This window comes from Salvelinus alpinus, chromosome 7, assembly GCF_045679555.1.
Source record: "Salvelinus alpinus chromosome 7, SLU_Salpinus.1, whole genome shotgun sequence".
Lineage (NCBI taxonomy): Eukaryota > Metazoa > Chordata > Actinopteri > Salmoniformes > Salmonidae > Salvelinus > Salvelinus alpinus.
The window spans coordinates 28,055,669-28,079,599 of NC_092092.1; the positions used below are offsets into that span (position 1 = coordinate 28,055,669).

Below are 23,931 nucleotides of genomic sequence, written 5' to 3' on the forward strand. Positions count from 1 at the left end.
TTTTTGTGTGAGTGGCATGTCATTGGTACTGTAAGGCACCTATTTTGCAGCTGGAGTTGACTTCCACTCTGTGTGAGTGGAAGTGATGTAATCCTGCTGTGCTCTGTCATTGTTTGACTGAGTGGTGACGCACAACACTAATGCCCTAGCCCGGTCAGTCGCTCCAAATATCTCAGGCTTTACACTGGGGTAGGGTTTGAAATGGTGGAGCTGAGGAGAGGGGAGAAGGGGAACACACTCACATGGTGACATCAAATGGCCACACTCCATATACAAATAAACTACAAACCCACTGCATTGCCTGGGCTGTTTAATCTATGTTATTGTAATCTGTTTCTGTCTTTTCCGTGCACTCTCTGCAAAGAAAAGAGCCCACACTCAACCCGAATACTGCCTCGTAGACGGAGTGTTTGTTTCGTGCCATTTCTCTTTGAACTAAATTGGAACTTTTTCTACCAACTATTACTACCAAGTACATTAGTGAACTGAGATTCACCCTGACCTAATCTCCGTCTCTGTCCCCTCAGGGGCACGGCAGACTGGTTCGGGGTCAGTAAGGAAAACGACAGCACCCAGCGATGGAGGAGGAAGAGCCTGCAGCACTGCAACCTGCGTTACGGCCGCCTCAAGGCCCAGGTGATGAGGGAGATGGAGCTGTCCAGCCAAGACAATCTGTCTCTGACCAGCACTGAGACCCCACCACCCCTCTACCTCCCCCCACACCACCATCACCACCACCCCCACCACCCCTATGCCATGCAGCGGGTAGGGCAGAGCCGCCCACAGACATACTATACATTCATAGACTCTCTTAATATCTCTCTCTTTTCTCTTTCTCTGTCTCTTGCCATACATATGTCATGTGTTGTGTTTCTTTACCCAATATCAATCCTATGTCTCTCCCTTGGGAACAATGACGTTATTCAATACAATTCAAAATAGATATCAGAATTGATATGAGGCTTGTTTGGGGTGTTTGTTTCTGTGATGTAAGCTGATGAGTGTATTAATACATGGAGTAATGCAACTATTAGAGGTCCATCACTATGGTAACCTGTGTATTGATATGACCGTGAACTTGACCTGTCATGTAGCCTCTTAGCAGAGCCCCATTGTTGTAACTATTCAAGTGAGTTCACCACCAAATAACCTGAAAGGATATGCTTGGCTCCGTGGTGTTTACAATCCCATGGGACATTACAGTGTCTGCCTCTGTGTGTGTAGATTGTGGACCCCCTGGCGCGGGGCCGTGCGTTCCGCATGGTGGAGGAGGTGGATGGTTACAGCGTACCCCAGACCCCCATCACCCCTGGTGCTGCCTCTCTCTGCTCATTTTCCAGCTCGCGCTCCGCCCTCAACAGGTTACCGCGGCGACGCAAGCGAGAGTCGGTCGCCGTCATGAGCTTCAAGGCCGCCGCAGCGCTGGTTAAGGTGTGTGTCGCACAGACATTGTCAGACGTGAGGATCAGAGTGTGTGTGTGTGTGTGTGTGTGTGTGTGTGTGTGTGTGTGTGTGTGTGTGTGTGTGTGTGTGTGTGTGTGTGTCTGTGTCTGTGTCTGTGTCTGTGTCTGTGTCTGTGTGTCTGTGTGTGTGTGTGTGTGTGCGTGTGTGCGTGTGTGCGTGTGTGCGTGTGTGTGTGTGTGCAGGGAGCAGATGTGTTTCCCGCATGTTTACCACTGTACTGTTGATGAATCATCCCTGATACTCCAGCAGCTGAGATAAAACAGTTCTAGTAACAGACACTGCTTTGATCTAACTAAATGCATCATTGGGAGTCACCTTGACTCATATTTACTATCTCAAGCCAAGTATGCAAACACCTTAGTCTCTGTAGTTTCAGTATCGCTTAGATGCTGTCTGTCTGATATGACTCTGGTCACTGAACAGTTTCTGCTCTGTGGTCTTTGTTAATGGTGGCACAATAAAACACAGATAAACACAGCAGAACCCTACTGGATTGCATTGTTTGGTCTAAGCATTGATCTCTTTCCCCAAAATGGTTATTGAGATGGAAAAATGGCATGCATCGAGACTTAATCACACAACCCCAGTTTACTGTAGCCTGCTAATGGACACACGTGCGCACACATACACGGGTACACACACAAGCGCACGCACGCGCACACACACACAAGCACAAACACACAGAGTATGTGTCACGTTCCTGACCTGTTTTCTGTTAGTTTTTATGTGTTAGCTGGTCAGGACGTGAGTTTGGGTGGGCAGTCTATGTTTTCTGTTTCTATGTTGGTTAATGGGTACCTGATATGGTTCTCAATTAGAGGCAAGTGGTTTTCATCTCCTCTGATTGAGAATCATATTAAGGTAGGTGGTGTCACATTGTTTGTTTGTGGGTGGTTGTCTCCTGTGTTAGTGTCTGTCTATGTTGCACCATACGGGACTGTTTCGGTTTGTTTGTTCATTTTGTTCGTTCGGTTTTTATGTAGTCATTTCCCTGTTCGTGCGTTCTTCGTGTTACATGTAAGTTCTTACGTCCAGGTCTGTCTACATTCGTTTTGTTATTTTGTTAGTTAATTCAAGTATAGTTCGTTTTTTGTCTTCGTTGTTTTGTCGTGTCTAAATAAATATCATGTCAAATCGCAAAGCTGCATTTTGGTTCAATCCCTGCTCCTCCTCTTCGGATGAAGAGGAGGAGGAACACCGTTACAGTATGTGTATGTTTATATCCTATAGGACGATTACCAATGTCAGTGTTATGTAAAAGTTGAGCTCCAGCTTGTCTTGTAGGATTAGGCTTTGGTGTAACAGTACAGTACAGAGGCTGTTCCTCTCTCCTGTCCTGTGGTGTCAGGCAGGGTGGTGGGCTGGGGAGGGAGACAATGTTTGCATCCCAAATGGCACCCTATTCCCTATTTAGTGCACTACTTTTGACCAGGGTCCTGGTCAAAAGTAGTGCACTAAATAGGGAATAGGGTGCCATTTGGGACACATGAATGAATTAACAGATGGCATTAGGATAACTCTGCTGTCAGTCCTGTCCTCCAGTCAGAATGCTCAGCTGTGTGTCTGTGCTGTTAGCCAGTAGAATACTGTGTATTCTGGAACTGAAACATTGAACGCTGCAGGGCTAATCCCGCCTCAAGAGGTCAAAGCATCATAATCATCATGGCCACTGGCCACAGATGGTTGTCAGGAGTCAGAGAGGACACTGGTCTGGGGCTTTGGGGATGCTGTTTACCGGATGTGTTTTTGATCCCGGGGTGGGGTCAATTCCATTTCTATTTTAAATTTAATTCACTTCCTGAACTGACGGAATTTAAATGGAATTGACCCGTCATGGTCTCATTGTCACACAGTAATGTAATATCATGCAATAAATGTGCATCAGAGAGTATTTATTAGCGGTTACAACGACGTTGATGATGATGACGGTGATGATGACGACAATGTGATGATGATGACAGTGATGATGATGACAGTGATGACGATGATGATTATGATGATGATGGTGTGTGTCAGGGCCGTACGGTGAGGGAGAGGGAGGGCGCTGCCCGGCGGTGTCGCAGGCGGAGCTTCATGCCAGTGAGTTTCCTGGAGGACGACACAGTGGACTTCCCTGACGAGCTGGACACCTCCTTCTTTGCTAGAGTGAGTAACACACACACACACACACACACACATTCCATCACACATTCACGCACAGATAGCACACTCGCACAGTTCCTCCTGTCCCTCTTCATCTCTTTTCCTTCTCCTCCTCTTCCTCCTGCTCCTCCTCCTTCTCCTCTTTCTCCTCCTCCATGCAGGATGGTCTGAGGAGAGGAGATGAGGAGCTGTCTACCTATGCAGACGATGTGTTTGATTCTCCGTCTGAGGCCGCCATTAAAGAGGAGGAGTCTAACACAGCAGCGGATGAGAGTGACCTCACAGGTGGCGCCTTGGACAAGAACGAACTGGAGAGGAGTCACCTGATGCTGTGAGTGGAACACAGACATCACACACGCAAGTTGTTGCTGCTACTGTAGCCAGTTTCACTTAACACACACCCTCTTCTGACCCTCGCTCCCTCTATCTCCCCTTCCTCCGCTTCTCTCTCTCTCTCTCTCTCTCTCTCTCTCTCTCTCTCTCTCTTTCTCTCTCTACTCCACAGGCCCCTGGAGCGGGGCTGGCGTAAAGGTAAAGAACCTGGACTGTCTCAGGTCCAGCCCAAGATGCGTCTGCGCCAGGAGGTGGTGAGTGTGAGCGGGCAGCGGCGAGGCCAGCGGATCACAGTGCCCGTCAAGAAGCTCTTCGCCAGGGAGAAGAGGCCCTACGGCCTAGGGATGGTGGGCAGGCTCACTAACAGAACCTATCGCAAACGCATCGACAGCTTCGTCCAGCAACAGATAGAGGACATGGACGACCACAGGTACACTTTATTGTCAATGCGGATTTTCCGATTCTTTAATTTCAATGTGGAATTCGGAATTTGCTACATTGCTATGCATTTGACTTCAACTCTGGCATGGTCACATAGTCGCACTGTAACATAAAACATGTCTAAGATTTTATCACACTACAGGAGAAGAGCCCAGTCACATCTGTAGTGGAGGTCGGAGCTGTGTCTGAGTTTGCCCCAGATAAGATACAGTATGAGTCATCACGGATAATAGAAAGCACCTCATTTCTGTGACTGACCTGGCCTCTAGATTAATAAACAAACCAGGACTGTGTGACTCAGTAACAGATGGTCAAGTCCCAGCACACCATGTGGGAAACAATGGTTTACACAGTTGTTGTCATACATTACTAACTCTTATCCTAGTGGATGCAGCTGTTGTCAGTGTGAAGTCCACACAGACATACTGAGATAGTTTTTCTAACAGAAGAGGCAAGCTGCTGTACTATGTGATATACCGTATTGATATTGTGTGTGTGTCTGTGTCTCTCTCTGTGTGTGTGTGTGTGTGTGTGCAGGCCTTTCTTTACCTACTGGATCACATTTGTCCACCTGTTAATCACCATCCTGACTGTTTGTCTCTATGGCATCGCCCCTGTGGGCTTCTCCCAGCATGAGACCGTCGACTCGGTCAGTACAGTGACTGTTATATAATGTAGTTTGCGTTATGAATGTTACAGTGATGGTTGTATAGTGCTTTGCTATAATGTGATGAGTGATCCATTGCGTCAATGTGTTATGTCTTTGCATTTGACTTTGTAAACCCTTTGGCTTTTCCCCTGTCTCTCTTTAGGTATTGAGAAATAAAGGTGTTTATGAAAATGTCAAGTTTGTGCAACAAGAAAACTTCTGGGTGGGACCAGATTCTGTAAGTGTAACTTTTTTTAGGCTAACGTACTTCATTTGATCATTTAAACCTACAGTATATGTCAGCTATGAGACGCTGTGTTGTATTTGAACAAACCTTACACGATGGTAAGTTATAGCGCCGGTAGCATAACTCTCTGTTATGCTGCTCCCAAACTTTATATTTTAATAAAACTTTGGTGATTAAGATATTTATTAATACGAGGGTTACCGGCACAAAAAGCACATCTCCGTTCTTGTTCCGTGAGCATAAGGGAACTGTGTGTCACAGCTGGATAGGTTGCGCTTTCGCTCACAAAATCCATGCCATTACCAACCGCGTTACCACTAATACCTGCTTTTCGTTGGTCTTAAATCTCTCGATATGCGCTGCAGGGGTTGGAACCAAAATGCTTTTCAGAGGGTTCGTTCCACTGTTCCGACCAGATTTACTTCACCAATCAGTGCGGATAGGGCAGCTTGCTATGGAGCAGGCAGTCTATAGTTACATGTGTGATGGAAAGAAAAGTGTAGGGCACGAGATGCGACTAAAATTTTACAGGTGGGGAGAGAGCAAGAGAGGGTGGAGAAGGACGCTTGGCTTGAAGCGCTGGGGATCTTGTTTTGACATGCATTATCTGAATTAGGCCCACAGAATTATACCTACGGAGGTGCAGCTTCTATGGAGGAACTTTGAATGTCTTTGATCTTCAGAGAAATGGCTTAATGTTGGACCTAACAAGCTTGTGTGTGCAGACCGGCACCAGAATTCTGAATCATGCTTGTAATGTCAGTAGGCTACACTAGCCTATGCTTCAGAGGGGAGGGGCAGGTAGCCTAAACACGCCCGCACTCTGACAAAGATCTTCTGCCAGACACTGGAAGAAGTTTCTGAGAGACAGAGGGAGGGCTTTGCATAGCTGCTTTGTTGCGCTTTTTGTGGGACAAAAAAAAAATGCCTGCAATGTTAAATAATGTTATTAACCGGTTCCCATGCTTTTAAAATAATGGTTCTGTTTCCCGGAAAAGTATATATCACTTTTGTTCCCAGTTCTGATTCTGTTCCTTGAAAAATGTTGTTATTTTCCGGTTTCCAGTTCTGTTCCCTGAACTGATTCCAACCCCTGCTTTTGCACTTGTTTTCAAGGACACACCACAAATATTCCTACCTCAGCGCATCTAGCTGATATTAGACAGGTAAATTGATATTAGACAGGTAAATTGATATTAGACAGGTAAATTGATATTAGACAGGTAAATTGATATTAGACAGGTAAATTGATATTAGACAGGTAAATTGATATTAGACAGATACATTGATATTAGACAGGTAAATTGATATTAGACAGGTAAATTGATATTAGACAGATAAATTGATATTAGACAGGTAAATTGATATGAGACAGGTAAATTGATATGAGACAGGTAAATTGATATGAGACAGGTAAATTGATATGAGACAGGTAAATTGCTGAACCTGGCGCATGTGGTGCAAAACGCCAGAGTACCTGTTTTTACATGCTGTAATGTCAAAACGAACGTGCGTTTGGCACTTGCGCTGCCATAGCGCCAGCCGAAAATAGAGCCCCTTGTCTGTTTTCTGATTGCACACCCTCCCCCTGACCTGTAGGAGGCGCTAATCCACCTGGGGGCTAAGTTCTCCCCCTGCATGCGTCAGGACCAGCAGGTCCATGACCTGATCCAGGAGAAGAGAGGAAGAGAGCGGGAGTCAGCCTGCTGTGTGAGGAACGACCGCTCCGGCTGTCTTCAGACCTCACAGGAGGAGTGCTCTGTGAGTTACCCTGGTGTTCCACTACTGTTACAGTCATATTATGTTTAATATCCTAAAATCTGTAGCAATTAACCACTGTCTCTCTCTCCCCCCTGTTCTCCCTCTCCAGTCTACTCTAGCAGTATGGGTGAAGTGGCCTCATCACCCCAGTGCTCCTCTCCTGGAGGGGAAGGTCCGTCAGCACGGCTCAGTCTGCCACCAGGACCCCAGGTAATAAACTGCTTCTCTCTCTCCTCTTCATACATCTCCCTCTCTTCTTCTTTATCTCCTCTTCCCTCTATACGTTATATGTTCTTTCCTCTGTTCCTCTCTTTTCAGAATATGCTTGGAGCCAGCCTCTGTGTCGCCTCATGAGTGGCCTGATGACATCACCAAGTGGCCAGTGTGTACCAGGTACAACCCAGGCAACCACACTAACCTCCCCCACGTAGACTGTGCCATCACCGGACGGCCATGCTGCATTGGGACCAAAGGGAGGTGAGGACAGACAGTACCCTCCACAAACTGCACGGTAGTGGTGAATACTATATGAGGTTCCTCAACTGGCCCCTCAATTTTTCTGATATTCTTTTCTTCTTTTTTTTACAATTATTGTTGGACATAAAATACTGGAAAAAGATTGGAAAATCAGCTCCAAGTGACAAAAACTTTGGAAATATATTCCAAAGTATTTTCACGCATAATATAAAGATAGAGCTCTGGAAAAAATTAAGAGACCACTGCAAAATTATCAGTTTCTCTGGTTTTACTATTTATACGTATGTGTTTGGTAAAATGAAAAAATTTGTTTTATTCTATAAACTACTGACAATATTTCTCCAAAATTCCAAATAAAAACATTGTCCTTTAGAGCATTTATTTGCAGGAAATGACAACTGGTCAAAATAAAAATAAAAATGCAGTGTTGTCAGACCTCGAATAATGCAAATAAAATAAGTTCATATTCATTTTTAAACAACACAATACTAATGTTTTAACTTAGGAAGAGTTCAGAAATCAATATTTGGTGGAATAACCCTGATTTTCAATCACAGCTTTCATACGTCTTGGCATGCTCTCCACCAGTCTTTCACATTGATGTTGGGTGACTTTATGTCACTCCTGGCGCAAAAATTCAAGCAGATCGGCTTTGTTTGATGGCTTGTGACGATCCATCTTCCTCTTGATCACATTCCAGAGGTTTTCAATGGGGTTCAGGTCTGGAGATTGGGCTGGCCATGACAAGGTCTTGATCTGGTGGTCCTCCATCCACACCTTGATTGACCTGACTGTATGGCATGGAGCATTGTCCTGCTGGAAAAACCAATCCTCAGAGTGGGGGAACATTGTCAGAGCAGAAGGAAGCAAGTTTTCTTCCAGGACAACCTTGTACGTGGCTTGATTCATGTGTCCTTCACAAAGACAAATCTGTCCGATTCCAGCCTTGCTGAAGCACCCCCAGATCATCACCGATCCTCCACCAAATTTCACAGTGGGTGTGTGACACTGTGGCTTGTAGGCCTCCAGGTCCCGCACCTACTGTGATGATAATTTTTCCCAGAGCTGTATATGTGATTGTATAGTGATTATGTTTTAGTCGGCTATAAATGATTTGTAATTATGTTCTGGCCTCCTGAGCATCCGCTCAAGAAGACATCTAGTTCATGATCCCTGCTATATGACTTATCGAAACAATTAACTATGTTTTGAAAGTGTGTTGCTGAGGAGCCTGTACTTTATGCTGTTCAGTTCCCTCAGTCTTCACAGATATAGGTAGTTGATGTTGTAATGGCTTGTCTTGTGTGTTCACTATTCAGGTGCGAGATCACGTCCAGAGAGTACTGTGACTTTATGAAGGGCTACTTCCACGAGGACGCTACTCTCTGCTCCCAGGTGGCCTGTATGGATGATGTGTGTGGCTTGCTTCCTTTCCTTAACCCTGAGATCCCAGACCAGTTCTACAGACTCTGGCTCTCTCTATTCCTCCATGCTGGGTGAGTAGTGTTTCTCTGTAAAGAATATTCATTCGAATATTTTTATGTGTCTATTTTGAAAGGATTAAGCTAAGAACATGAACAACTTCATAGTTAAGAATACTAGAACAATATGGAAGAAAATGAAACGTATTCTACAAGAACAAATATCACTCCCTAAAAACACAACCCTATGGAACAATCCTTGGATAGCTTTTCAAAAATCACCGATAAATTGGTCCACATGGAAAACTAAAGGCATAGAAACCATAAATGACTTGGTAACAGGAAATACATTTATTTCCATGACAGAATTAAAAAGTCATTTTGGACTGACCAGTGTAGATAGTTTCAAATACATCCAACTTAAAAGTTACATTTCAGTTTTAAATCTTTAAGACATCAGAGCAACCTTGTGGGAATCTTATTTGAGTCAGAAAGGTATGTTCATTTGATAGGGAAGATATACAAAACCTTGCGTAGAGCATATCCAAATGACAATCTCTTTGAAAAAAAACTTCAAAAGAACTGATGTTGGCACAAGATGGAGGGAAAGTTGGAGCATAATTAAAGAAATGACAGAAAACGTACGTTTAATCCAGTATAAACTAATGTATAGCATTTATTATACAAGAGATACAATTCACAAATTTCAGAGTCGATGTCTCAAGTGTAAAACTAATAATGACTCAATAATCAATGCTTTCTGGGAATGCTATCAAGTCTGGAAGTTGTGGGCGGAGCTAGAAAGTTGGCTGTATTACAGGAAGTACTACAATGTAAACTTACTTTTGATCCGTCTGTCTGCATATTTCAAGACATGGAATATGGGAGTGTAGTGAGATACCTGATGAGCTGGACGATTCTCTTCTCATCACTCATCTTGATTATACGTATACTAAATACTTGGAAGTCAAGTCAATCATCATTGACACAGTGGAAAAATCAAATTATTTATTATTGAAATAGCATGAGCGACCGTGAAAAAATAATTGGTAAAATTTAAGGCCAAGTGGCAAACAATAATGCAGGCACTAGGGATGGGGGTGTGAGCATGCGGGTCTGGGCAGATGAGATGTAGTCATTGTTTGTGTGTGTCTGTAAGTTGTTGTTCAAATGTATGAGTTTGTTTTTAAAGTTTAAAAAAGTGGGGAAAAACTAAGATATATATAATACCAGTAAAAAGTTTGGACACAACTACTCATTCCAGGATTTTTCTTTGTTTTTACTATTTTCTACATTGTAAAATAAAAGTGAAGACATCAAAACTATGAAATAACCCATATGGAATCATGTAGTGACCAAAAAATGATTAAACATATAAAAATAGATGTTATATTTGAGATTCTTCAAAGAAGCCATCCTTTGCCTTAATGACAGATTTGCACACTCTTGGCATTCGCTCAACCAGCTTCATGAGGTAGTCACCTGGAATGCATTTCAATTAACAGGTGTGCTTGTTAAAAGTTAATTTGTGGAATTTCTTTCATTCTTAATGCGTCTGAGCCAATCAGTTGTGTTGTGACAAGGTAAGGGTGGTATACAGAAGATAGCCCTATTTGGTAAAAGACCAAGTCCATATTATGGCAAGAACAGCTCAAATAAACAAAGAGAAATTACAGTCCATCATTACTTTAAGACATGAAGGTCAGTCAATACGGAACATTTCAAGAACTTTGAAAGTTTCTTCAAGTGCATCATCAAGTGCTATGATGAAACTGGCTCTCATGAGGACCACCACAGGAAAGGAAGACCCAGAGTTACCTCTGCTGCAGAGGATAAGTTCAATAGTTACCAGCCTCAGAAATTGCAGCCCAAATAAATGATTCACAGACACATCTCAACATCAACTGTTCAGAGGAGACTGTGTGAATCAGGCCTTCATGGTCGAATTGCTGCAAAGAAACCACTACTAAAGGACACCAATAATAAGAAGAGACTTGCTTGGGGCAAGAAAAATTAGCAATGGACATTAGACCGGTGGAACTCTGTCCTTTGGTCTGATGAATCCAAATTGGAGATTTTTGGTTCCAACCGCTGTGTCTTTGTGAGACGCAGAGTAGGTGAACGGATGATCTCCGTATGTGTGGTTCCCACCGTGAAGCATGGAGGAGGAGGTGTGATGGTGTGGGGGTGCTTTGCTGGTGACAATGTTAGTGATTTATTTAAAATTCAAGGCACACTTAACTAGCATGGCTACCACAGCATTCTGCAGCGATATGCCATCCCATCTGGTTTGTGCTTAGTGGGACTTGTTTTTCAACAGAACAATAACCCAACACACCTCCAGGCTGTGTAAGGGCTATTTGACCAAGAAGGATAGTGATGGAGTGCTGCATCAGATGGCCTGGCCTCAACAATCACCTGACCTCAACCCAATTGAGATGGTTTGGGATGAGTTGGACCGCTGAGTGAAGGAAAAGCAGCCAACAAGTGCTCAGCATATGTGGGAACTCCTTCAAGACTGTTGGAAAAGCATGTGAAACTGGTTGAGAGAATTGCAAGAGTGTGCAAAGCTGTCATCAAGGCAAAGGGTGGCTACTTTGAAGAATATAAAATATAAAATATATTTTGATTTGTTTAACACTTGTTTGGTTACTTCATGATTGCGTATGTGTTATTTCATAGTTTTGATGTCTTCACTATTATTCTACAATGTAGAAAATAGTACAAATAAAGAAAAACCCTTGAATGAGTAGGTGTGTCCAAACTTTTGACTGGTACTGCATATATGTAAAATATTAATTGGTATTAGACAAGTTGTGTTCAATATGTTTAAACTTTGTCCTGCACAATGTCCTGCATGATGTGTCAAACATCATGAATGAATTAGGAAGCTACTGTATTTGGGCAGAAAATCGTATTTTTGCGTCTCAAATGTTATGTGAATGTGCAACCTGTAGACGTTTGTTTTGTCTTGTGTATCGCAAGTCAGCTTTGTTCCAGGGCGTTAGTGTGCTTCACACATACCAGTCGACGCACTAGCTCTGTTAATCACTCTTGGTTGTGCAGCTAGTTAGTACAGACTAGCTAGGCTAGGTAGCTAGTACACGCTAGCTAGGTTAGGTAGCTTCTAATTATACATGTAATTTCACCACCCGTGCTGTTGGTGGCGGTAACGCACCATCCTCTCTGGCACCAACATCCTGTCTCATGTTGTATGTCTCACAGTGTCTGTGGCGGGAAAATGTATCTGCTGGAGCCAGACCCTATTGGACAATAATGTAGTTTGTAACCTGCTGAGACTCTCCATATCTTTCTTTATTTGCTAATATGTATCCCTGTAGGATCCTGCACTGCCTGGTGTCGGTGCTCTTCCAGATGACCATCCTGAGGGACTTAGAGAAGCTGGCCGGCTGGCTGAGGATCTCTATCATCTACATCGTCTCTGGCATCACTGGCAACCTGGCCAGCGCCATCTTCCTGCCCTACAGAGCAGAGGTACAGTACTGTAGATACACTGATCATATAGGTCTAGTGATATCACTGGTATAATCTCAAATATAATAAGAATCTCAAATGTAATTGATTTTGTGTTGTTGTCATCACACTGGCTGTCCCTTAGGTGGCAGGAGGACAAGTATTTAACTGCCAATATGACACAATGTGTGTGTCTCTCTTTCTGTCCTCCTGCTCCCTCTCCCCCTTCATCCCCAGGTTGGTCCAGCTGGCTCTCAGTTTGGTATCCTGGCCTGTCTGTTTGTTGAGCTGTTCCAGAGCTGGCAGATCCTGGAGCGTCCGTGGAGGGCTTTCACCAAGCTGTTGTGTGTCGTCATCTTTCTCTTCTCCTTTGGCCTGCTGCCCTGGATAGACAACTTCGCCCACATCTCCGGATTCATCTCTGGACTCTTCCTCTCCTTCGCCTTTCTGCCATACATCAGGTGAGAGCTGGTTTGATTTAGTAATATTTTGGGGATTTTTTGTGTATGTAATGTAAAGCGCTTTGAACTACTTAAAAAATAATGTGGCTCAGATCTAAATGGCTCAGTTGGTTCTGGGTTTGAGGCCTCATATACCTGAATATATTATGTTTTACTGTAACTTTAAGTTACTTTGGGTAATATTTTTATATAATTTATTATTACATTGAAATGAAATATGGCCTCAAGGTTATGCTATACCCTTTAATACGTCAAACACTAATTTTGATTTTATGATCTTATTCTCCTTATTATTTCCAGTTTTGGCCGTTCGGACATGTACCGTAAGCGTGTCCAGATCTGTGTGTTCCTGTTGGTGTTCCTGGGTCTCTTCTCAGGGCTGGCTGTACTGTTCTACATCCACCCGGTCAAGTGTGAGTGGTGTGAGTACCTCACCTGTATTCCCCTCACTGACAAGTTCTGTGACAAGTACGACCTCAACGCCCACCTCCACTGACCCGGCCTTTGACTGTACAATTGCAATGACTAGAATGGACAATCTCAAAGAACTATAGCCTCACGCGCCAGGATAGCAGGACAAAAGGGTCGGCTGGTGAACAAGACTCTAAGCAACGTCACGGCATGGACCAGACCGGCGGCCATATTTGGTGTAGCGTTCAGGACATTGGACGTGAAGATTGCCAATCTTGGAAAAATAACTGTTGATCTGTCTCCATTCGATTTTGTTTATATGGACATTGCTAGCGAGTGACCTGTCACTTTCAAAGCATAAAGACTTAAAGAGAGAAAGGGGGGGGGGGAGGGGGTAAAATGTGACTATTGCCTTGCCGCTGCTCTTATTAAAAACAGACACAACAGCACCACTTTGTGGCCGTCAGACCACATACAGCTGTGGAGGGATTTTGTTTTGTATTTTTCTACCCACGTCATAAAGCTGACTAAAAGTTTAATTGGTTTATTGGATGACCTCAGACAGGGAACTATCTGACAGGAAAGAAAAGGGATTACTGTAGTACTGTAGGATGACTGCCTCTGGTGCCTTGGTTATTACTGCCATATCTAGGTCCAAGTCTCAGATGGCACACTATTCTCTATACCAGAGGTTCCCAAACCTTTTCACTCAGGCCCCCTTCCAGCGTTGGAGAACATCTCACCATGGCACAAGCATTGTTCACGACACAAACTGTTCACACCCCTCTTGTTGACAGAGAGAAAATGTTGCAGGTTTAAACCTTATTTCCTGCAATTCATTTTGCCAAGCCTAATGTGTTTTCATGTGATATTTGAGTGACTCAAAAATTACAACAAAATCTATGGGCTAAAAAACATTAGCTGACATGGGTTAGTTGATCTGGACATTTCTGACAAGTTATAAAGAGCTCTCTAAGGTCTACAATGACGTGACAAGAGGAACTGATGATGCACTACCCAATATTGAAATTGCACCTTTTGCATTCAACTATGACAAATATACAAGTGTTTTTTCTGTGTGGGGGGTGCTGCCGACCCCTCACCCCCCCTTGGGGAACCACTGCTCTATACAGTGAACTATATAGGGAATAGTGTGTCATGTGTGCCCTATATTACACTAGACAAAACACTTGTAGGTTAACATGTATACTGCTGTCTAAGTGGTGGTGAGTGTTTGGAGGGTAGCGTTTTAGCTACCTGCTTATCTGTACCTGCCAATACAGCAACACAAACTGACGCTTTCTGTCTGTGTGTCCAATTTATTTCTGTTGTGTGAATGTGTGTGTGTGTTGCTTGGGTGTGTGTGTGTGTGTGTGTGAGGGATCTGAAACTGTTGTGCCTTGTTGCACATGCATGTTTCCCCCAGTAGATGGTAGAGTTGCTTTGAGTAAATGGCTGTCATCAGGAACATGTAACGTACACAAGATGCATGTCTGATGTCATCATATACCCTTAAACAAACTTAGTCTGAATGGCTCTTAAAGTAAGATATATAATGCACACATTGTGTGCATAGAAACATTTCTAGTACTCTGTGTTATCCACATTGTCTCTGCTAGGGGATTTGTAGGCTAATGTCGACTACAGACCTATGTTGTTCCATGGCTCTGGCCTCATGATTTAAATGTGATATGTTTATACCACACAACTCTTAATGGTGCACTTCAAGACATTTCTTTTGTCGTTGACTAATTCTCTCTGCCTCTCCTTGAGTCGCCAGCCTCTTCCCACGCATACACACACACACACACACACGCACACGCACACGCACACGCACACGCACACACACACACACAGTCTGTAATTTATGGTGCACTTCAAGTCCTCTCTCTTTTGTCGTTTACTAATTCTCTCTTCCACCCCCCTCTCCTTGAGTCACCAGCCCTTACACACACACACACACACACACACACACACACACACACACTGAGTCTGTAATTCAAAGTTAATCAGTGCGTCGACTCCACTCAAGCCTACTGTCGATGAAAAGCTGAATATGACAAACCCTTATTTGCAGCCAAGGTATAATAGCTATGAAGTATGTTTAGGAGCTATTCCATGAATCTCACCCTACAGATCCTTCTCTGCCTGTAGATTGAATGCCATATTACTTTCACCCATCCAGCCCTTTTAGATGGGACTAGTTTTGGCTCACTTTCTCCTCTCAACTGTATGTAATTTCTATCGTATACCTCTCCCCCTCAAAACGTCTCTCTCGCTCTCTTTGTTTTTCTCCCGTTCTCTCTCTAAGACAGCTGAACAGCTGAGGCGGGCACACAGTGCTGTTAAACTCACCCAGCCTCTCTTCCCATCCTCCCCTCCCTCCTCCATCCATGGCCCTATGGAGATGCTAATTTGATTTTAAGTGGGCAATACCCCTTCCTTTCCCTCTCCACATCAGCCGACTAGATGACCTCTGTCTGATTAGCAAACTGCACTGGGTCATATGGATCAAAGAGAAGGACATGCTGTCTGGCCTTTTTACCTCTTTCTCTCACTCTATCCAAGTAAATGTTTTATTAATTTTCTCTGTCTGTCTTATTTGGACATTAGTCACCCTTCACAATACATACCCACTTTAATTTTTTATTTAACTAGGCAAGTCATTTAAGAACAAATTATTATTTTCAATGATGGCCTAGGAACAGTGCGTTAACTGCCTTGTTCAGAATGACAGATGTGTACCTTGTCAGCTCGGGGATTTGATCTTGCAACCTTTCGGTTACTAGTCCAACACTCTAACCACTAGGCTACCTGCTGCCTACGTTATTAATCACGCCATCCATAGAATAACCATTGTGGAAATGTTATGGCTGTCTTTCCAATCCTAAGCCATTGTCTTACATCAGATAGCGCAACGCAGTGTTGTAGTACTTGAGTCCAGAACTCAGACTTGACCAGTAGTGATGTTGTCAGAAAATCTTTCTCCCTTGCTGAATTCACTGCAGTAGCTACTGTATTAGCTAGCTAGCCCTACTAATGTGCAACACCGTAAGTCAGCTAGCTTTCTACATTATTAAATGGAACTTAAAAGATTGCTGGACCGCAGCTTTTAGCCTATCAAGGGACTCACGACTCGACTTGGGATTCTATAGGACTCTAACTCAAACACTAGGGACTTGGGACTCTATAGGACTCTGACTCAAACACTAGGGACTTGGGACTCTATAGGACTCTGACTCAAACACTAGGGACTTGGGACTCTATAGGTCTCTGACTCAAACACTAGGGACTTGGGACTCTATAGGACTCTGACTCAAACACTAGGGACTTGGGACTCTATAGGACTCTGACTCAAACACTAGGGACTTGGGACTCTATAGGACTGACTCAAACACTAGGGACTTGGGACTCTATAGGACTCTGACTCAAACACTAGAGACTTGGGACTCTATAGGTCTCTGACTCAAACACTAGGGACTTGGGACTCTAGGACTCTGACTCAAACACTAGGGACTTGGGACTCTATAGGACTCTGACTCAAACACTAGGGACTTGGGACTCTATAGGACTCTGACTCAAACACTAGGGACTTGGGACTCTATAGGACTGACTCAAATGTTAGGGACTTTGAACTCAATTTGGACTCAAGTTGTTGGGACTTAGCGAACCATTGTATGGGTAGTTCATTTAGTTAAATTGGTACAATTGAAACTGCTCCAGCCTCTCTAACTTATTGTTTGTGTGTAAGTGTGTGTGCATATCGGAGGGATTGAAAATACATTTCCGTCCCGTATAGACTAATAAAGTAAATATTTGACCTCTTATAAAAGGGAATTTGAACTGCATCTCTTTTTAACCATGTCAATGTTCTAAATGGAACTTTACCTGCTTAATGAATAGAAACTGGAATCAATTAAATAACCTGCGGAAAACATTTACTGCAAACAGAAATGTTTTTCCCTGTTTGTCACACCGGCTAGTCTCTCCACCCACTGGTGCCCACTGCCCAGTAAACTCTTGTTATACTAGAAAGCACAACTTTGGCTATATCGATTAATTAAGGTTATTGGGAAATTGACGCGATCAGGACTACTTCACAATAATTCAACAATCAAGTCTGCATGATAATTTAGTCAAATTGCTCCAATTTAGGAGATAAAACTGAATTTCAACAGTATCCCCCTTTTAACCATGTCAACATTCCAAACACAACTTTGCCTGATTTGATCTTGTGGCATACTGTAAGAATGCAGGTGATTAACTGAGAATTAAACATGCAGTGACATTATTCTGGAAAGAACATTAGATTGATTCATGATGATATTTGCCCACCATTTAGTGGTGGAAGAAACAAATTGACCTGAACTGTTCAGCTTTTATTCAAGAAAAACATATATTTTCATTTTTGTTGCTTCATGGTATAAGAACCTTGTCGGTTTAGTTTAAGGTTAGGGTTTAACTAACCTACCGTAGCAGGCGTGAAAAGACATGGATGGATGAAGGGATGGATTGATAAATGAATAGATGGATATATGGGCAGGCAGGCAGGTAGGTGGGTGTGCTACTGCCTCCCTGGCTGGAAAGCCGACCCTGAAACTGGACCCTGACAGCTGCTCAGCAGGTGGTCACTGACAGGCTCTCTTTCTTCATTGTGCTTGGAGCAACACACACACACACACACACACACACACACACACACACACACACACACACACACACACACACACACACACACACACACACACACACACACACACACCAGGCCCCCAGGCTCTTAGCCCAGGTGAGGGGGATGGGAGAGGGTCCACAGTGCACCTGTCTGAGCCCAACTCCACCCCCTCCAATGACACAGTATTATTGTGAATAATAATAGCCTGAATCACACTTGGCCTATCTGCCACCTGGGCTGTGACTGACTGGCCCACTTCCCCCTGGAAGAGAGAGAGGAGGGAGTTTGAGCACTAAGACAACACTGAGCTAAGCGTATCCACACTGGTTCTCTTTTCTCAGTTTGTTGTTCTTGTGTGACTGACTGTCCCCCTTCCCTCTGGCAGAGAGGAGACACACGGAGAGGAGAGTGTGTGTACTAAGAATATGCATCTGCTCTTAAACGGGTGCACATTCAAAAAACACCCTCCTGTCCTGCTGTCCCCCTCCTTTCCTTCACCCCTCACCTGTCAGCTCCAGAACCCGCCCTGCCAAGTCCCTGTGTCCCCCAGCAGCCCTACAGACGTCCCTCCCGGCCCTGGCCCTGATCCCCTAAGCCCCTTCTCTCTGGTCCTCTGTTTCTAATCACACACACAGAGAGCGATTTGGGTGCCCTTTATAGGACAGATGCATTATGGGTAAGGTCAGAGAGTACAGCGGACCTTATGTCTCTAATAGTTTAGTTTCAAAAGATGAGCGCAGAGGCGAGGAGAAGAGAGGGAATCAGTGTACTAATATATTCGCATCCTTTCAAACACACAGGTGATTCAGCACATCTATGTTGAACCGTGTAGAGGAAGTAGAAATATTTCCATCCATCATGGTGTATGACGTCACTCCAGAATGGAATGTCCACTTGAGCTCCTGTTCTAAAGAACTAGAAAGTCTTGTCCACCTGGGCTGTGTTCCACTGACTGTACTGTGTGATGGGTCAATAGTTGTGAAGAAGCAGGCAGCCAATTGTTATATTATGTGTCCTGTGTAAAACCATCAGTGAACAGGGCAAGTAGAGACCTGCCTGGACTGAGGAGCGGTCCGTATCCCTGGTCAGGCTTAATATATTGTCCCTTTCTGACTCAGCACTGGGAACAGAACAAACACACAAACGCATGCATTCAAATTTATGCAGGCACGCAGACACACGCACGAATGGGTGCACACACGCACGAATGGGTGCACACACGCAGACACACGCACGAATGGGTGCACACACGCACGAATGGGTGCACACACGCAGACACACGCAGACACACGCACGAATGGGTGCACACACGCAGACACACACACACACACGCAGACACACGCACGAATGGGTGCACACATGCATACACACACACACACACACACGCAGACACACGCAGACACACGCAGGAAAGCTGCTGTAGATTTGGATGAATGCTCATATTATTATTATTTCTCTCAATCTTTTGACCTGTAGAAAATCACCCTACATCACTATATTGAATGTGTGAGAGCCAGGATCAGCCAGTCCCCATCACTGAAAGTGAGAAAAAAAAATGAAATCTCTCTCTCTATTTCTCTCTCGCTTCTGCTTCATTTAGGAAGAAATTCATTTGTTAGAAACTGTTCAACTATTTTCTTTCTCTCTCTTTGAGGCAACTATTCACCACATTTTATGCACTGCAGTGCTAGCTAGCTGTAGCTTATGCTTTCTGTAGTAGATTCATTCTCTGATCCTTTGATTGGGTGGACAGCATGTCAGTTCATGCTCCAAGAGCTCTGATAGGTTGGAGGACGTCCTCCGGAAGTTGTCATAATTACTGTGTAAATCTACGGAAGTGGGTGAGAACGATGGTGAGAACCCAGTGAGAACTAAGTTTTGTATTGAAGTCAATGTACTCAGAGGATGAAAGCTAACTGTCCTCCGGCTACCACATGGTGCTACCCTACAGAGTGCTGTTGAGGCTACTGTAGACCTTTGCAAAATAGTGTGTTATAATCAATTATTTGGTGACATGTGATTATATTTAGTATAGTTTTATCTAAAAAAGGATAACTTTTTAAATGTTTTAATTTGTATGAAATTCACTGAGGAGGATAGTCCTCCCCTTCCTCCTCAGAGAAGCCTCCACTGTCATAAAGATATATATTTTTAACCGCTAACCTGTCGATAAAAGCTTATGTCAGAAGCTGATCCATCAAGTCAATTGATTAAGGCATAATTCTAATGATGTCATGTATAATTTTCAAACATCCAGTCACTTGTTGATATTTTGCTAACATTATAAAGGCAAAATGAACTAGAGGAGACAATGGCCTTAGCTTAAACAATTTTAAATGTTATTCAGATCATCAGTTTACGTTGTATTACTTTCGTCCCACCCGTCTCTCCAGTAACTTCTCTCAGGCTAACATCCAAGACTAGCTAGCATGATACTTGAAACCTATGCTGTTATTTAGTCACTAAATGGGTTAAGAAAATGACATGTGTTTGGAACCTTAATGGTTGAGGATTATAGAGCAGGTTATAACCCTTTACTTCCTGATGCCTTGACAAGCTCTGTGTTTATTGTCTTTGTCTCGGTGTCTTTGTCCTTTCAGTACAGCTAAAAGAGCAGGTACACTCTTTCTGTCTCTTTTTTTACACAAACCGTCCAAAACATTGTAATAGGGACCACAATGGAAATAAGTCTTACTTTTTTTGTGATATACCTGTCATGTTTTTAAAACTGTACATACATTTTAAAAACATATTTTTTTAACTGGCAAATAAAATAAATCAATTAACCTGTATTTACCTCAAGATGTTTTTTAAATGTCACATACACCCGGATGGGGTGCAGTGAAATGTGTTGTTTTGCAGGGTCTTGCAGGGTCTTGCTCAAGGCCACATGGACAGATTGTTCACCTTGTTAGCTCTGGTATTTGAACCAGCAACCAACCGTTCAATGACTGGCCCAACTCTCTAACTGCTAGGCTACCTGCCACCCCACCAAGATCACTTCCCTAACCCCAAAAACCACGAGAACAGAACCCTTGTTATTAGGTCAGGGGAACTCTGTGTTCTATCCGTCCTATCCGATCTATCTCTGCGGTGGTTGTTTGTTGTCTCACCTCCCTCTCGCCCGCTCTTCTCTTACCCTTTATCTTTCCTCTGTTTTATATGTGTCCTGCTCGTCCCATTCCATTCAGGCCTCACTTATCATCACAATGGCCGCCTGGGGAGACCCTCTACCCAGCTATAGCCCAGGCCGCTGTGGGCTCCTGGCAGCTTCATTCACTGGGCCAACCCATTGTGAACTGTAAAGGGGTGGTGGATGTCTGGGTTGGATGTATAGGCCATAGTAAAGATTCAGACCACGCTTGTTGTGTCTGGTGGATGTAAAATGGAGGACCGGGACGGTTTGGGACAGGATGGTGCGGCTATTGGTTTTATGTGCTGACTGTGCACTCTTGAATGGACAGGAAAGCTGTTGGACTGCAATTGTGCAGTGTTAAATTTGAAATAGACAATGGATGAATAAATTGCTACGTAGGGTGCAATGTTCTTCTAATTCTTGTGCTTAGTTTCGGTATTATAGCCATTGGGAAAACAACTGGTTTTGGTACTGAGTAAATTAACTAGGACTGCTGTAGGAACAAATGCAGTTCCGCCATGCATCAGGCTTCAGACAACCTTTCCTATCTTTACAAATCTGCCAACAGATTTCTTTGTCTGAAGTGAATGCACATTCTAACGTAACCAAGGAAATGCATACTACTCTCTCTCTCTCTCTCTCTCTCTCTCTCTGTCTCACCACTAGTGTACTGACTCAGTGTGCTAATGGCATGAATGGGAAACGTGAATACAGTATAATGTTGAGTTGTGTGGGGGAGTTGAGACAAAGAGGTTAGAAGTGACTCCTTGGTGGGGTTTTGGAGGTCAGTCAGGCTGGTTGGAGAGTTTAGGCCTCTTTAGTAGCTGGTGGAGGCAATAAATGATTGCTTAGTCTGAAGAGCCACACTCCATCCAAATCAAGCAAGTTGTAATTTTGTCGCCGGGCACCGTCAGGGTCTGTCTGTGATTAGAGGACTCTGTGTGTGTGTGTGTGTGTGTGTGTGTGTGTGTGTCCTCATGCCTCAGACCTTGGGAGGGCTGGCTGAGCAAGCCTGAGCTTGCCTTGGTGATGTCACAAACCCTGTCACCCTGTTGAAGGATGGTGGCAGTGCTAGCTAGGATAATGTTTCCCTAGTCATGCATTATCAGACCAAATACACAAACACCACCTAATAGTCGTTATATATCTACCAAACCTGGGTCAAATGCATAATGTAAAAAATACTTTCAGATACTTGAGCTGTGCTTGGTTAGTTCTGCCCAGTGCAATGGAACCAATGGAATAGTTCAAAAATAACAAACTCCAATAGCACCTCAATTACCTTCATCATGCATATTTGAAAGTATCTGACATACACTACCGTTCAAATGTTTGGGGTCACTTAGAAATGTCCTTGTTGATGAAAGACAAGCACATTTTTTGTCCATTAAAATAATATCAAATTGATCAGAAATACAGTGTAGACATTGTTAATGTTGTAAATGACTATTGTAGCTGGAAACGGCAGATTTTTTAAATGGAATATCTACAGTACATAGGCGTACAGAGGCCCATTATCAGCAACCATCACTCCTGTGTTCCAATGGCACGTTGTATTAGCTAATCCACGTTTATCATTTTAAAAGGCTAATTTATCATTAGAAAACCCTTTTGCAATTATGTCAGCACAGCTGAAAACTGTTGTCCTGATTAAAGAAGCAATAAAACGGGCCTTCTTTAGACTAGTTGAGTATCTGGAGCATCAACATTTGTGGGTTCGATTACAGGCTCAAATGGCTAAAAACAAAGACCTATCTTCTGAAACTCGTCAGTCTATTCTTGTTCTGAGAAATGAAGGCTATTTCATGTGAGAAACTGCCAAGAAACTGAAGATCTCGTACCATGCTGTGTACTACTCCCTTCACAGAACAGCGCAAACTGTCTCTAACCAGAATAGAAAGAGGAGTGGGAGTCCCCGGTGCACAACTGAGCAAGAGGACAAGTACATTAGAGTGTCTAGTTTGAGAAACAGACGCCTCACAAGTCCTCAACAAGCAGCTTCATTAAATAGTACCCGCAAAACACCAGTCTCAACGTCAACAGTGAAGAAGCGACTCTGGGATGCTGTCCTTCTAGACAGAGTTGCAAAGAAAAATACATATCTCAGACTGGCCAATAAAAAGAAAAGATTAAGATGGGCAAAAGAACACAGACACTGAACTCTGCCAGAAGGACAGCATCCTGGAGTCGTCTCTTCACTGTTGACGTTGAGACCGGGCGCCTGCAGACTGACCTCGGTCGTCAGGTGAATGGTGTTTTCTCAGCGATTCACATTTCCTGCTAGGTAACCAAATGACACCTGCATCTCTAGCTGTAGCCACCGAAGCCAGGCGCTCCCGAGTGGCGCAGCGGTCTAAGGCACTGGATCCCAGTGCTAGAGGCATCACTACAGACCCTGGTTTGTTCCCCGGCTGTATCACAACTGGCCGTGATCTGGAGTCCTATAGGGCGGCGCACAATTGGCCCAGCGTCGTCCGGGTTAGTGGAGGGTTTGGCCAGAGGGGCTTTTCTTGGCTCATCTCGCTCTAGTATTCCTTGTGGAGGGCCGGGCGCCTACAGGCTGACCTCGGTCGTCAGGTGAATGGTGTTTCCTCAGACACATTGGTGCAGCTGGCTTCCAGGTTAAGCCGGCGGGAGATAAGAAGCGCGGTTTGACGGATCATGTTTCGGAGGACTTTTTTAAAGTCAAGACTTAACATTTTCTGAATCTACATCTCTGAATCTCTGAATCTGAATCTGAAACCTCTTATGAAGTTGGTTTTGAAGCATAAACTGGACATTTGAATTTTTTTATTGATATTAGGAATGTCTTTTTGTCTGCAAAGTAGTTAAAATGCTGTCA

General features: G+C 43.8%; 1 protein-coding gene across 4 annotated transcripts in view; it reads left to right on the plus strand.

The window, feature by feature from the left end:
• rhbdf1b (rhomboid 5 homolog 1b (Drosophila)) overlaps nt 1-14,578 on the plus strand; it is a 56,776-nt gene extending 42,198 nt beyond the window's left edge. For 3 of the 4 annotated variants that reach the window (XM_071409725.1, XM_071409727.1, XM_071409728.1), the window contains 14 exons: nt 528-765; nt 1,225-1,431; nt 3,481-3,609; nt 3,768-3,937; nt 4,112-4,369; nt 4,918-5,029; nt 5,193-5,267; nt 6,876-7,037; nt 7,147-7,247; nt 7,356-7,514; nt 8,834-9,010; nt 12,277-12,430; nt 12,647-12,870; nt 13,171-14,578. In XM_071409725.1, coding sequence (XP_071265826.1) covers nt 528-765; nt 1,225-1,431; nt 3,481-3,609; nt 3,768-3,937; nt 4,112-4,369; nt 4,918-5,029; nt 5,193-5,267; nt 6,876-7,037; nt 7,147-7,247; nt 7,356-7,514; nt 8,834-9,010; nt 12,277-12,430; nt 12,647-12,870; nt 13,171-13,366 — 2,362 coding nt within the window. In that variant the 3' untranslated portion in view covers nt 13,367-14,578. The remainder of the gene's footprint in view (nt 1-527; nt 766-1,224; nt 1,432-3,480; nt 3,610-3,767; nt 3,938-4,111; nt 4,370-4,917; nt 5,030-5,192; nt 5,268-6,875; nt 7,038-7,146; nt 7,248-7,355; nt 7,515-8,833; nt 9,011-12,276; nt 12,431-12,646; nt 12,871-13,170) is intronic. The other variant, XM_071409726.1, reaches the window with a different exon arrangement.
• Nucleotides 14,579-23,931: the final 9,353 nt, after the last annotated feature.